The 16074-nt window shown below is 29.9% G+C and overlaps 2 protein-coding genes and 1 long non-coding RNA gene across 3 annotated transcripts; all 3 read left to right on the top strand.

Annotated features, from left to right (window-relative positions):
* Nucleotides 1-369: 369 nt before the first annotated feature.
* On the top strand, nt 370-10391 carry Smu1 (Smu1 spliceosomal factor). Its single transcript, XM_040727231.2, has 8 exons — nt 370-649; nt 2982-3307; nt 3847-4035; nt 4100-4329; nt 4582-4907; nt 9731-9920; nt 9985-10137; nt 10196-10391. The coding sequence occupies exons 1-8, from the start codon at nt 624-626 to the stop codon at nt 10292-10294; spliced, it is 1539 nt and encodes a 512-aa protein (XP_040583165.1). The 5' UTR covers nt 370-623; the 3' UTR covers nt 10295-10391.
* Nucleotides 644-2883, top strand: Nmdmc (NAD-dependent methylenetetrahydrofolate dehydrogenase). The gene is made up of 3 exons (XM_071894046.1): nt 644-788; nt 1845-2162; nt 2292-2883. Exons 1-3 carry the CDS (start codon nt 713-715, stop codon nt 2825-2827), a joined length of 930 nt encoding a protein of 309 aa, XP_071750147.1. The 5' UTR covers nt 644-712; the 3' UTR covers nt 2828-2883.
* Nucleotides 10392-12181: 1790 nt separating the features above from the next.
* LOC139907598 (uncharacterized) lies at nt 12182-14931 on the top strand. Its single transcript, XR_011784309.1, has 2 exons — nt 12182-14242; nt 14467-14931. It is a non-coding gene; the product is annotated as an uncharacterized lncRNA (long non-coding RNA).
* The last annotated feature ends 1143 nt before the right edge of the window (nt 14932-16074 follow it).

Here is a 16074-nt window from a genome sequence, read left to right on the forward strand (position 1 = left end):
TAAAGTGGATATTTTTACTATATAAAATAAACAAATTTCCAATAAGTCTTAATAAAACTCCATCTAATGGCTTTATGAATAAAAAAGACTTAACACTAGCATTAAATGCTACTTGATGTAAATGATATTTGAATACAATCAAAGTAATATGTACTGAAAATCGCTATGATAGAAATAGTCACTCTTTAGAAAATAGAGTGACTAAAAATGATAGTCACTATCATTTTTTGATCAAGAACACATTGTTGGGATTCCAAATATTACCTAAAAATGGAAGAGTCGGTTAAAATACCATGTGACGTAGTATAAAATTACAACTACGACAAATATTATAGCCTTATAATTGTACAAAGTTCAAAATGATGATTTTCACTACAAATGGTTGCGTGATTAGAGCTTGTGCTCCTCCAGAAAGTATTAGGACTCATTGAAGAAGAGTAATGATTTTTTACTAACTAAGTATTTATTTACTTTATTTTTGTTTAATATAATATTTATTATTTGTTCTCAAAATAATTCGGAGGATATTGATCTGGATTGCTAGAGATTTTTTTACAAGACTGCTCGGGCTTGCGTATTTCTTTTATCATCAAGAAGAAAGAAGGTAGGAGGAAGAAAGAAGGATGTCCATTGAAATTGAGTCAGCAGAGTAAGTATTTAGTCATTTCTTTTTTAGATTGAGAAGTGACAAAATATCCATAAGCCGTAAGATATGGCAACGAGTATTACACGTCGGATCGATGGAAAAGCCATTGCAAATGGAATACTGGCTGGCCTTAAATCTGAAGGTCTCGATTATTTTATTCATCCTTTTCTCGATGATCCTCTGTTCTTATTTTACTGTCATTTAACAATTATTTTTCGTTGTGTACACGAGTCCCGCAAATCCCGGTTCCGAAACGTTGGTGTCACCTATGGAATACTAGATACTAAAACTAAATCCACCCATGTCTATTGCTTTTTCTTCCGCCAAAAGTTAGGGGACTCCAGAATAACTTTGACTTTTCTTCTTACGCCCATTCTTAAACAATCCTCTATGTGTTGTTTGAATCTCTCTCTAACGCCGTCGATTAAATAGCTATATATTCAATAATTCCATCTGTTTCTTGTCAAATGTAAGATAAATCAATAGTTACGATATTGTTTCGGCTCTAATGACAAGTCGTATTTTTTGTTTTCAATATCTATTTTTTTTCTTTAAAGAAATGTGATCTGTTTGTCACATTGACAAATATAAATAGAAAAACATCCAAACAGTGTACCGAACCTTGTTCCGTCAAAAAACCCAATTTGTAGAAACTTAAAAATGAATTCTTCAGTTTTTTTTATTTGATGTCTTCAAATTAGTTGGGATTGTAAATAATTTACATACTATAATTTATTTATTTATTGGGTTTGAAAAATAACTAAAAAGCTACGGAGTTAATAAGTTTAATTCATCTTGACGGAATGGTTTTTCAATCGCTAAATCTTCTGGTCATTATGAAAGTACATTTTTTAGCTATTCCAAGTGCCCATTGCAGTGTCGTTTTCATTTTAAGTTTGTCATTTAAATAAAATGTTAGAAGGCATTTTTTGCCTAAGTGATGTTTGTTATTAAAATTCTAACTAGTGATATAAAAAAAAAAACGATTCATATTCTTGTCAAAAAGTTCAAATGAGTCAAATTATCTTCTTCTTGTATTCACTCATTCTTGCTCATATATTGGACATGAAACTAATTCAATTCCGTGTTCCCTTATTTTTGAAAGAAACTCAATTTCACTCATACTTGCAAATAATAAGAAACGGGAGTCATCGATGAAAATTTATTCCTACAATTCCTTTGCTATTTGTATTTAAAGTGGAGTCGTTCGTAAGTAAATATGGTTGTTCTCCCAAGCTTGTTCCAATTTTAGTTGGATCTGACCCTGCATCGGAGATATATTTAAAGCGGAAACAAGAAGCTGCTTCTAAAATTGGAATCGATTGCTCAGTTATTCGTTTACACGAGAAGACGACAGAAGAGTATGTTATATCAGAGATTTGTAAGCTGAATCAAGATCCTCTTGTTCATGGAATAATAGTTCAATTGCCTCTTCCATCAGAAGTAAGAGAAAAGGAGGTGTGTGAAACCATTAATGGATTAAAGGACGTAGATGCCTTTGGATTAGCTCATTTAGGTAGGGTTATTAATTGTGTGATTCACAATATGTCAATAAAAATGTAGTGTTGCTATATTTTGTTTTTAAAGAAAATGTGATCCATTTATTTAACATAAAGAACATTTTCTACAATTCTTATTGTTATAGGTCAGATTATCCTAAATCCTCTGCGTTCTGACCTTATTCCCTGCACTCCTCTTGCTGTCTATAAAATTATTAAATCACTTGAAATTGATTTATCTGGAAAAAACGCTGTGATCTTAGGAAGATCACATAATGTTGGTATGCCAATAGCTTTGTTACTTGCAGCGGATCATATTAAAGGTGGATTTAATATGACTACTACTATTTGTCATCGTGCAACTCCTCCAGAAGAACTTGAAGTAGCAGTCAAACGAGCTGATGTGATAGTTAGTGCTGTTGGTAAACCAGGATTAGTAAGAAGGGACATGATCAAGAAGGGTGCTGTTATTGTTGATGTAGGTATCACACGTGTAAGGGATAAAGATGATCGTTACAAGTTATTTGGAGATGTTGATCCATTGGTTTTAATGGATGGAATTGCTAGTCATATGACTCCTGTTCCTGGTGGAGTTGGACCATGTACAGTTGCTTGTTTAATGCATAATACTGTTCGTGCTGCTTATAATATAGCTTTAAAAAAGTCTAATGTAAATCTTTAGAAGTGTATAAAATATATACATAAATATTATTGTAATAAAATATTTTCACTTGAGAATTAGTGTATTATTTTGTTTATTCCTCATGGTATTGTGAATTTTGATGTGAATGTCCTGCTTGAATTGAATACTAAATTACTCTGTCTTTATCTTTCAGTGTTGTCCGTCTCATTCAACAATATCTCAAAGAAAATAATCTTCATCGAACCCTAGCTACTCTTCAGGAAGAAACTTCAATCTCACTAAACACTGTGGATTCGCAAGAAGGATTTGTTTCCGATATAAACAATGGTCATTGGGACACAGTACTTAAAGCCATACAGACACTTAAATTGCCAGACAAAAAACTTATTGATTTATATGAACAAGTTGTCATAGAGTTAATAGAGCTTAGAGAACTCGGAGCAGCTAGGTCTTTACTTCGTCAAACTGATCCCATGATAGTAATGAAACAAAATGACCCTGACAGATATGTTCATTTAGGTATTTATTTTTATATTACTTACATCTTTTGAAAATACAAATTTCGATGCGAGATATTTGTTATATTTTTATTTTTTATTCAGTCAAATGGATTGTTATTAGAATGAAAATTATACGATTTTATCATTAAAGTCTATCTTTATTTTTAATTATCGCCTTCACATTTTATGTTTTCAATATGAATTTCTCTTTGAATGTCATGAATTTTGGACTTCTTTAATATTATTTAAAAGTACCTACATATCATTTACTTTTAACCTTTTATATTGAGAGTTTGTTCTTCAATTACTTTTTTAAATTAAAAGTCAATGATAATTTAAAAGTTCATTTTAATGTAAATCAATGGGTGTATTATAATTTTGAGTTAAAGTTCATTTCGTGTCTAAAAGAATACTTCATCATAGATACATTAAAATATGCATATAAAATACATACATTTCTATTTAAATTATCAAAACCTAGTCTATTTAGTCTTGATTTATTGGGGCCTTTATTTATATACAGAGGAAGCTTTCAATTAAGTTTTCGTTCATTTTCAGAAAATCTCCTTGCGAGATCATACTTTGATCCACGTGAGGCATATCCAGATGGTAGTACGAAAGAAAGAAGAAGAGCCGCAATTGCTCAGTCATTATCCGGCGAGGTCTCAGTGGTTCCACCATCAAGATTACTTGCACTTCTTGGACAAGCTCTGAAATGGCAACAACATCAGGGACTTCTTCCTCCGGGTATTAAAGTTATAAAAACTAATTAATTATTGAATTCATTTTATCATTGTTTATTTCAAATTAGGTACCCAAATTGATTTATTCAGAGGAAAGGCTGCTATGAGGGAACAGGAAGAGGAAAAGTTTCCAACTATGATGAGCAAACAGATCAAATTTGGCTCAAAATCTCATGTTGAAGCGGGAATTTTTTCACCTGATGGGCAGTATTTAGTTACTGGCTCAGTAGATGGTTTTATTGAAGTATGGAATTTTACCACAGGGAAAATTCGTAAAGATCTTAAGTATCAAGCGCAAGTGAGAACTGTTTCATTTCTTTATTTAACTGATAACTCAAAAAATATCAACCATATTGTTTTATAAATTAATACGATTATAGAAGAATAAGGTGGGATGGAGTTGAAGCATTCTATTTGTAACTCTTTGAATCAAAAATATATAATGTATGAAAATCGTTTATATATATATATAATTAATTGTTACGATACTATTAATCACTCTGTCCCTTCAATCATTTATAAATAACTAATGACTTTTGAAATTGACTAGGATAACTTTATGATGATGGAAGAGGCTGTTCTCTCTCTATCATTTTCACGTGACTCTGAAATGTTGGCATCTGGTTCGGAAATGGGGCATGTTCGCGTATGGAAAATTTCAAGTGGTCAATGTTTACGACGATTTGAAAAAGCTCACTCCAAAGGAATTACATCCCTTCAGTTTTCAAAAGACAATTCTCAAATCCTTAGTGCTTCCTTTGATCATACTATACGCATTCACGGTCTAAAATCCGGAAAGACTCTGAAGGAGTTCCGTGGACATACGTCCTATGTAAATTGTTCAATTTTTACTATTGACGGTCATAATGTTGTTAGGTAAGAATTTACGAGGCTTAAACACTTTACTGTGTGAGAGCCAAATTTTCGTAACTCAAATATTTATTTTACGGAATTATGCTTGGAAACGCAATTGTTCATTTCAACAAACTAAATTTCTCTGTTTTTAAATATTATACTGTTGGGATGACATATAGGCAGGGCTGGACAGACACTCTAGCCTATGGCTAGTAAAAAAAACACAGTGTCTAGTGCAGGGTCCCCCTGTATCTAGCCCGTCTGTCTACGTAATGCCATACTTTAAATACTGCATATGCAGTTTTGGGTTCAAATCCTAATTATTAACTTGTCTCATACGTCGAATAGACATTCAAAACAAATATTATGTTATTTTTAAGTTAACTATATTACTTCTTTTTTTTTTGTACCTACAAGGAAAACTTACCTTATTTTAAAACAATATCCACTCTTTCCGTTCAATCGTTCGTTTTTGAATTTTTATTTATTTATTTAATATTTATCTAGTATAAAAAGTCCAACCTAAAAAAATACTCATTAATTTATAAAGCACTTGTCTACAGTTTTCTATTTGTACATAGTTCAATTTTATATTTTGCATTGGCTGTGGATGTTACATTTTTTGATTATTTATTATATTATTAGAAGTATTTATATTTTCTCAGAATATAATAAATTTCTAATTTATTCAGTTTTGTGTAACAGTAACATTGAATATACATATTATTGGCTAATATTTTGCATGGGGTGCCAAATTGATTCGGATTGGCCCTGTTCGATTGCATGGTTGATCACAATACCATATAAATGAAATTTAAATACAAAAAACATGAGAAGGAAGAAGTGTCAAACGTCATCCATTCGCCTTTTTTTGATTTTTAAACTGGCTTTGCCTGAGGCTCACAAATGAGTCTAACTCAAAGATAAAGCTATAAAATCGACTTGAATTATGTAGGTACTCAAAGACTCACAACTGCGAATTATAGTTTTAAAAAATGATTTAAATTTAATATTGCAATAATAAGTCATCCATGGCTTACTAGGCCCATTCATCAAGCTGTGTATGTCTTAAAAACACATTTTTTTCTCTAAGTTTATTAAATAATTATTGGTGGGCAACTTCCCAAATATATGAATTTTTGATTTCATAGTGTTTTGGAGCTTCAGTAAATTAATTACGTTGGATTGGAGTTCTATATGAAAATCTAAATGTAAGTGTTAATTATATATAATACCTTCCTCAAAAATAGAGCAAAAAAAGTAGTTACAAAATCCCGATTTACGGAGTGAGAAAAAAATTAGCAGGAGGCGTGTAGGGAAATATAGAAGTTTTTTGGGGATTCCCATTGATTACTTAAATGGGAAAAATCAAATTCATGTCAGTTATATTTAATGTAGATAAATTTTTAATACATCACCCAGTCTTAAAATTTTTCAATCCATTGCTTCGTTTAATTGCGCCATTTGCTGGAAAAGAAGCCATCTCAAGATAGCCTTCAAAATTACAAATGGGGTGTAATTGATCAAATATAAGTTATAATGGACTTAAAAACATTTATTTATCTAGTATCTTGTAATGTTTCCATTTAACTGTTCGTGAGACGTACATCAATTTCAACCCGACATTAGCACCTTTTTTTTATATAGTTCTCATTTATTTTCTGGAGAGCGTGGGAAGATATTCGTATACTCGAATTTCCTACACCAAATCTGTGATCTAATAAAAAAGGATATTTCAATAAAACAGCACAACTTTCTTAAACATCAAGAGAATTGAATAAAATTTTGCAAAAGTTGATATTTTTAAATACCTGCAATTGAATTGTACGATATAAAATTTGAGTATATAAATATCTTCCCACGCTCTCCAGACAATTAATTATAGATATTGAAAAAAAGGAAATGTTCAAAATTAAGACAAAATACTTTCATATTGCGCAATAATAAAGATTGAAGGTGCTAATGTCGGGTTAAAATTTATGTACTTCGGATGGACAAATTGGATAAAAAGTTTACAAGATATTAGACAAATAAATGCGTTAACGCCCATTATACCTTTTATTTGATACATTATAACATATTTGTGATTTTGAAGGCTATCTTGAGATGACTCATTTTCCAGTGAATGGTGCAATTATACGAAGCAAAAAAAAAAAAAAAAAAAAATAGACTAAATAAACAATATTTTAGCCACCATCAAAGATAATAATTATAATTAAACCCATAATCAAGAAAAAAAGATGTAGAAATCTACGAAAAAAATAGTCAAAAAGGACAATTAGAAAAAACGCCGTGAACGTTCAAAAAATGAACGGAAAGAATGAACTCCGTTCTTTTTTCTGTTAAATGACCAAGCCTGTCTAAAAATTATCCTATATTTGTGATATACTGGGCTAGTAAATTTTTCACAGGTCTAAAAAAATGGGCTTACACTGTTGGCCAGTGCCTAATTTTGACGACCTTCTTATATGTCGATCATCTATGGAATATTCAATCATTCCATATATTTTTAATAGGCAAATTTCGCAATATAGTTTCTTGTGCAGTTCAGAAATGTATTTTTTTTAACAAAACTGACATATATAACCGTGGAAAATTGTAAATTTCAATTACAGAACCAACCGATCTATTTAAAATATACCGTAAAGCACTTTCAGTCCTTGTTTCTGATTGGACAAAAACGTTATTTCATAGGGGGTTCCCTTCGAATCTAAGCCAATCAAATATCGATGTATATTAGAGTGTTTGTTATTTTTTTAAATTGACCAAATTCAAAATTATCATGGATCATGAGATGTGTTTAGGTGTTGGTAATGACTTCCTAAATTATTTTTTCGGTGCCATAAAAAACCGTTACTCTCCATCCAGTCATAGTTCCAGCGTTCTGGAAGTACTTCAAAATGAGGTCAAATTTAAAAAAAAAATCTTATTATAGTTAAGGCATAACAAAAAAAAAACTTATTAACAAATTTTTTGAATTTGTTAATAATTTTTTTCATTTTTTGTACGTAGTCGGTTTTGGAAGTAAAAACAAATGAAGTAACTATTGACGGCATACAAATATAATTAAATAATTATGGATTTTTATTTAGTCAGCAATTTATATAATTAAATTTTTTCAAGAACAAGACACAAATGTCAATAAATATACATAGTTTTTAAATCTTTGAATAATCAGTAAGTTAATTCATGAAATCAGACTTTTGAAAGTTTTTATTCAATTTTGATCTTGAGTGATTTGTAAAAATTAAATTTTTGGTGTATTTTCTCTTAACTATAAATCTTTTATAAATCTACCATCTTTTCTAGGACTCCTTTGTTGTTGATGCTATATATCTTTCAACTTTTTTAGAATCACAATCTAAATCTTCACCTTGTGCACATTTTAACAATTAATTTTTTCTGTATTTTTTAGGATTTGTATTCAAGTTTATTAAATCTAGGTAACTAATTAGACGCCTATTTAGAAATTATTTTATAGGAAGTTGTTTTATTTGACCTTTTTCTCTTTTTTACGATCTTCTAAGATGTTTTTAAGATGTCAACTGGTTTGAATCAAACAAGGCACGTACAGAGACATTGTCTGCATATGCAAAGTAAAAATTTGTCTTAAATAAAACCATTTTTTTTAAATTATTTCTTAAGAGTTGAGATGCTGGTTTGCTTTATTTATTTAAAATAAAAATTGTTCGATCCGTACTTGATGTGAGGGAATCTTTTATATGAAGGAAAGTAGGACCATAGACATTTAAAATCATTATAGCAAGTCTTTTAAGCTCCACTTATGGATGTTTTTGAAAGTATAGTCTTAAAAGGGTAGAAGCAGTAATAATCCATTTCGCATCTTGCACTGTTCTAGGATGTTTTTCAAAAAAAAAAAACAAAATCGGGTACATAATGTGGCCCTTTTGTACAATCTTACAAATCTGGACAAAGTACTGTTTATCTCTGCTCAAACATTAATATAAATACTCATCTATGTCTGATACACTTCCTTTGATAGCCACAATTGTTAAAGTGCATGTTTTACATGAACAGTTTAAGATTTTGGCCCTTTTGTTTTCGTTTCATAGTATTGAAATATTTTTATAAAGTAAATTCATTCATGTGAAGCAAACAAATCAACAACATCAAAAACAAACGAATCCCAGAAAACACATGATCAAGAGAAAAGACACAAAAATTTAATGTTTACAAATCACTCAAGATCAAAATTGAGTGAAAACTTTCAAAAGTCTGATTTCACGAATTAATTTACTGATTATTCAAAGATTTAAAAACTATATACGTTTATGTATCGTGTTCATGAAAATATTTAATTATATAAATAGTAGAATAAATAAAAAATCCATAATTATTTATTTATATTTGTATGTCGTCAATAGATACTTCATGAGTTTTTACTTACAAAACCGACTACATAATAAAATCAAATAAATTACTAACAAGTTCAAAAAAATTATAAAATAAGTTTTTCTTTTCTTATGCCTTAACTATGTATAATAAGATTTTCTTCTTTTTTTAATTTTACCTCATTTTGAAGTACTTCAGGAACGCTGGAATTTGACCGGATGGAAGGTAACGGTTTTTGATGGCACAGAAAAAAAAATTAGGTCATTACCAAAACCTAAACACATCCCATGATATTTTTGAATTTGGTCAACTTAAAAAAATAGTTTTAAAAAAAAAAAAAAAATGACTAGCCCTGTTTAGTAGCTAATATTAACGTCCGTCGAGCCCTGAATATAGGCAACAACAGTAATATTTGTAATTTTTGAGTTACGACAATTTGTTAATTTAGTTTCTTGTGTTGTGAGTATTTGATGAATAATTATTATCTATAGTGCATCATCGGATGGAACTATTAAGGTGTGGAACGCAAAAACGACAGAATGCATCAATACTTTTAAGTCATTGGGTGGATCGGCTCCAGATGTTAGCGTGAACTCTGTGCATTTGATCTCCAAAAATAATGATAACTTTGTTGTGTGTAATCGAACAAATACTGTGGCTATTATGAATACACAAGGGCAGGTGAGTTGGATCGTATGGTTATGAAATTGCAGTTGTGTTTATTAATAAAATTATTTTGCAATAGATTATCCGTTCGTTTACATCTGGAAAAAGGGAAGGAGGTAGTTTTGTTGCTTGTTATGTCTCTCCTAGGGGAGATTGGATCTACGGCGTGGGAGAAGATTTTATTCTTTATTGTTTTTCAAGCTCTTCTGGGAAATTGGAAAGAACATTGAATGTACGGGTTCAGTTATTATTATTTTTAACAAACATGCATTCAAATTCTATTTTTATAGGTTCATGAAAAAGACGTCATCGGGATATGTCATCATCCCCATCAAAATCTGATTTGTACATATAGTGAAGATGGATTATTGAGGCTATGGAAGCCGTGAAGTTTTATATTTATTATCCGTATTTTTAATTTATTCAAAAAATACAATAAATTCCTTTCTACATCAATTTCATCGTATATGTTGAAAGAACATGCAATATGTATCAGTTATGTTGACTATGCTTTTAATTACCTCCCGCAATGAAGTTGAGCTAATCCTATGTTTTTGTCTCTTTTTGTTTGTTAGTCTCCAGAATTACGGCAAAAGTTACAGATCGATTTTGATCAAACTTTGTATGAAGATTATATATGGTCACAGTAAAAAGTCAATAAATTTTGAAAAAACAAGGGCAACGTAAATCAAAACGTAAAAAAACATAATCGGCCATAACTTGGGAACTAATTAAGATACATAACTCAATTTGATTTTAGGTAGAGGTTTTGTGCTACACTGTGTGCCCATTCCATTTAAATTAGCAATGAGTGACTTAGGATTTTTTTTGATAGAAAAAATTCCTACCTCAATATTGATAAGAAACTTGATAAGGAAACGTCATAAGTTAATCGTTAATCAACGCAAATACTTTTATTACATTTATAACTCGAGTATCGTATGATTTAATTTAGGAATCTCTTCCATACTAAGACTCTTTAATGGGTTTACTCTAAAGGGTTTTTCAGTCATTTAATTTTTTCATTAATTCTTTTCAAACACAATGCATATATATGGTATTTCATTCCTTCTAGGTCGCCCATTTAACAACTTGCTTCATTTCTATTTTGCAATTCCATCAATTAAATTATGTCTTTTTTTATATAAACAAGGAAACAAAGCAACATCTAGAATTGTGACAGCCTTCTTTAAAAAAGGACATAAGTAATTATTAAATAGACTGATGGGATATTGATAATCTCTTGCCATTTGAATAAATTGAATGAACATTGAGCAAATCAAATGGTTCAATGATATTTTCAATAATTGGGGTTGTCGGCCTTTGAATATTTGTTTAATCATTATGGCCATATTAGTCATTGTAATTACATACAGAATTCCATCAAATTACTAAAAGATTATCTTTTCTGGAACATCTAGTGCTTCTATCATGATGTTTTTGTGGAATATGGAAACTCCATTGGCCTCCCCTTTAATGATATACTACATTTGCTAAGTCAAGGGAGGCCGAAAGGTTTTTGTCCTCTAAAAGTGCTCAAACTATTCTTGTACTTCATTTTGTTGTGTGTGGTGGGCCCCCATCGTGATATTGCAATATTTCTGACTTGCTATAAGAAATTTATACAGACAATACTTTCAATTTAATGATGTTAAAGTTAATGGGACTCTATTTCAGGGAATATCCTGTATTTTTAAAATGTTTACTTCATTCAGATTTCAAAGTAACTATGTAAGTTGAATTAATCAAGCATAAAAGTTGAAATCAAATATCATAAAGACTGGTATACTGTAACTTAAGCCAACAGAGCCTCTGAATATGAATCGTTTTTCGTATTACTCAGTAGATGTAATTTACAAATTATAAAAAATATGTTCCATTTTCAAACTGGACAAGTTTAAAGCCAACATAATAGAACTTAGTTTTAAATATTATGTACAGTAATTTAAAACAAGAAGAGGGCATATCATTCCCCCAAACATGTTTTTTTCTCTCTCCATATTCTAAGTCATATAATTTTGACTGGGAGTCCTTCAATTTCATAACCTACAGTTACAATACTATCTATATTTATTTAAAAATAAGGTCTCCCATGGATTTTTTATCAAGAACTTACTTAAAAATGTCGTAGTATGAGTTTTAATCAAAGTCAAATGTATTTCAAGTATTGTTATACAGACTCAGATTATTTAGTCATGGATAAAGGAGATTAGAGGCAAATATTCCAATGTGTACTATTTTGTTTATTTCGATATTTTATCATCATTTGAATTCAATTGAATATTACTAATTATACTTTATATACTTATCATGAGTGTATAAAAAAAACAATGAATGTATCTACTCAGCCCTCGTTGTGTTTTTCAAATATTATGAATAAGGAAATCATCCAATGAGCTGCCTTCATTCATGCTTACATATATTAAATATAATCAGGACTCAGGAGTGTGTCTCTTTAGTCCTAGCTAGTTAATAATTCATTTTGAATGATATGTATATCGTACGTAATCGTATACTAGTGATTGTAAGAAATTTAAAAAAAAACAAAAACATTTAGAAGACAAACAAATTCAAGGTTTTCTCATTCCATGTCATAATAAAAAAGCATGTTCCACATACGTTAATAGGCGAAAGTTGTTATGAATTAATCACGACTCTGTAACGAATAATAATCTCTCAACCTCTCCATAATATCCCTGCACGGCACGCCTACTTGATTGTACTCACGCTTTGAACAAATACAACTAGCTGCTACACAATCAATATATTTTGAATGAGTCAGACACCTTTATGGTCCTATGTAATATATACACGAAGCATTCATTGCTTTTGATGGTGGTAAAGCATTGTGTGACTTATTGAGTGGAAAGGAGTAACTAATGGAATCCAGCAGTAGGATCTTTTATATTCAATAATGCAGGACCCTACCTTGACATCCTCTTCTTCAAGGTTAATAAACTACATAGTCACTCAGTCATTATCATACGTAGATATTAATATAAAGAGGATAATTTAAGGAGTGTTGCTGGCTTTGTTTTAGTCCAGTCTGAATTTCCATAGTAGTCGTAGAATACTTCATAATTATTGATTCATTTAACAGTTATAGACGTGATGTTTAGAGCTGGAATTCGTAAAGTAGGTACTTTGCAAGAGTAACTGCGTTTTGGCATCGCTATAACTCAATTTATTATTATTTTCGACCTTTAGTGAGTCCTCTTCTTTATCGGGAGAATAATACCATGTATGCAACCCAATTACATGCCCCCTTGTAATATATATTTATTAAAGAGGTAAGTCCTACCTAGAGGAACAATTGCAAACCTAACGGTTTCAAGTTAACTTTAAAAACATTTATTATTTTGGCGTCAATGGTTGCTGATGACGCATTCTCTACTGCTCAAGATATGTGCTTCCTCATCTACTATTTATGTAGGTAAGTACAAATGTGGCCTTGAAACAAGTATGTAATCATACTCTTCTATTACTTCTATCTTGGGTATATTAGTATTCGATGACGCATTGTTAAGGTTCTATGTTTGATACCGGTTTTTATAAATGGGTACACGGTGGTGTCATAAATACTGCTCTTGTCCTTGTTGGGAAGTCTTGGTATCAAAGACCATGTAAGAATAATTATATATATGGGTTAAATTTTTATTACTTACATATATTACTGATGGATGTATCAGGGATTATTATAGTATAATATCCTCTTAAAATGTACAAAAGTCCATAGGAGAAACATATTTATTGCATATATTGATATATATGTGAAGATGGTGGACCTAGAGACAAGATTTACGGAAATAATATTATCGAATATTGTGTGCAAAGTGTATGAGAGAAAAATAAAGCAAGAGGCACGATAGACAAAATATTATGAATTAAACACTCGACTTCCTTTAAAAGTCTGGAATATGAGTCATGTTCCTAACAGCATAGAGAAGATAATATTATGTTATAGCTTAGTTAACTTAAGTATCATTTACACAATATTGTTTAAGTATAATACATAGTGTTTAAAATAATAATCTATCTAAAGAGTTGTGGTGGAAGAAAATAAATATTATTTTTTACGCAGTTTAGTCACGTGACCATGGGGTTTTCTTTAGAAAGGGAATCTGTGCGGCTCGCTTTTTGAAATAAACAATGATGCCCTGCATTTTTTGCAGTTATTTTAATTATTTTTCATAAGTTAACTCTTTTATTATATATAGCAGCTGATGCTACGTATTATGAACTCAAAAAGGTATTACATATAATTTGGATTTTTATATAATTTTTTATCAATCACGGGCCTTCGTTTAGAGCTCGTTTCCTTTCATACTCAGCAATTCGTAAGATTGGACTATTCTTTTAATAATAATTAACATTTGGCAAAAAAAAAAAAAAAGACTAGCTAACAATGTGTTTTTTTGTTTGTTTCAAATTTTGACGGTCGAAGTTGAGAATGGATTAAATGCAATGTTAATAGAAATATTTATATTTACCTTGGATTAAATGCTAGTCCTATTGACTAGCTAAAAAATTTCTAAAGATGTCAAACGTTTTTTTTTTCCAGGACAGCATTTAAACTAAAGGACTCAAGGAACAGAGTGGACATACAAAAAAACAGCAACGACAGGAATATAAGGGAAAGTAATAAGCTGCTCATCCACACAATCAGAGAGCACTGTAGATTATATTATACATGGAGACTGGAGAGTGAACAATTTTGAGGAATATACAATATGAACGAACAATAAGTAGTTGTATTTTTGACATAAAAAAATTATACTGATAATTATTTGAAGATGATAATCGCTTAAATTCTCATTGTCACTCTTAAGTTCAAAAATGGTTATATCCATTGCTAATCAAATATTCGAAGAACTCCTGGAATCCTCATCATCACTTTTCTTATACCTTTCATCTTCCTAAATTATGAAATTGTATGAATAGTGTGGAAATCGTAGATATCATTCTCCCTAATCCTTGTTAATATTATAATATTCAAACAAGTGATCGAATAAATTTGAAATACTTACTTACTGAAAAAAATGTAGGCTAAATCATTAAGTTGAAAGAGATTAGAATATGCAAAATAAATTTAAAATGAAATCTGGATATTATCGTATATGTATTAAATATTCACATTCTATTAAGAAAAAAAATGATAGTCAAATTTATACAAAGTATAAGTACAGAGTATCTAACTCAAAAATGCTTTAAAATTAACAACAAATTATTAAAACTTCGATTGAAATAGTATTTATATTTTTTATAAAATGTATGAAGAGAAAGTCTTGATAGACGTTCGTTTGTTAAAAAAATAGTTGATTATATTATATAACTCTTGATGGCATTAATCACCAGCTTCTTTTTATATATGTCTTTAGGACGAGAAGTCTAGAGATTTTTTATCTGTAGCTCATATATTTTTTTGATCCACTGCACTACACATTTAACATTATCATTATGAAAAAATATATATATTGCAATTATTGGCTAATTATAACAAATAATTAAATTAAGGCAACAAAATAGTAAATAAGACATATCCAAGACCTTTCAAATATATTTTATGGCAAATGACAATTTTTAGTCAATGTGCAGCGAGAAGGAAAAAATTTGTTCCTCTTACACTGAGTGTCCGCTCTTTCCTTTGATTCAAACTATCACCATAATTCTATGCTAAAATTTGTTTTACATGAATATTTATATATTTTGTCAAATTAAAAAAAAAATGGCGACTTTAATTTCACTTTTTGACAAATTTTGAAATCAAAAACTAACTGTTATTAAGTCAATACCTCGCGTTATAACTCTAATGCGGTTTTTTAGCATATGAATTTTGATGTTGTTGGGAACCTGAAGAGTGTTTTTATTTTTTAAAGCTGTTATCATTATTTTTTCACTCTTGAGGAGAGAACATCGAAGTATAGAGTGTAACCAGGAGTGTGTGCTCATGAATGATGGAAAGTAACTCAGGTGATTTGTTGGGAGTAATTGTTGAACTGATAGTAGAATTAATGATTTAATGTATAAATATAAATTGAACTTCTAATTTATGACCTTTTACATTTAAAAAAATATTATTCTCATCAAAAAAGTGCCAAAACTCCTTGTTTTTCAAAATGACAAATCCAATTTTAGGAGTGTTTTATTTTGAAAATAATTAATTTCTTAT

Source organism: Lepeophtheirus salmonis, chromosome 1 (assembly GCF_016086655.4).
Source record: "Lepeophtheirus salmonis chromosome 1, UVic_Lsal_1.4, whole genome shotgun sequence".
Lineage (NCBI taxonomy): Eukaryota > Metazoa > Arthropoda > Copepoda > Siphonostomatoida > Caligidae > Lepeophtheirus > Lepeophtheirus salmonis.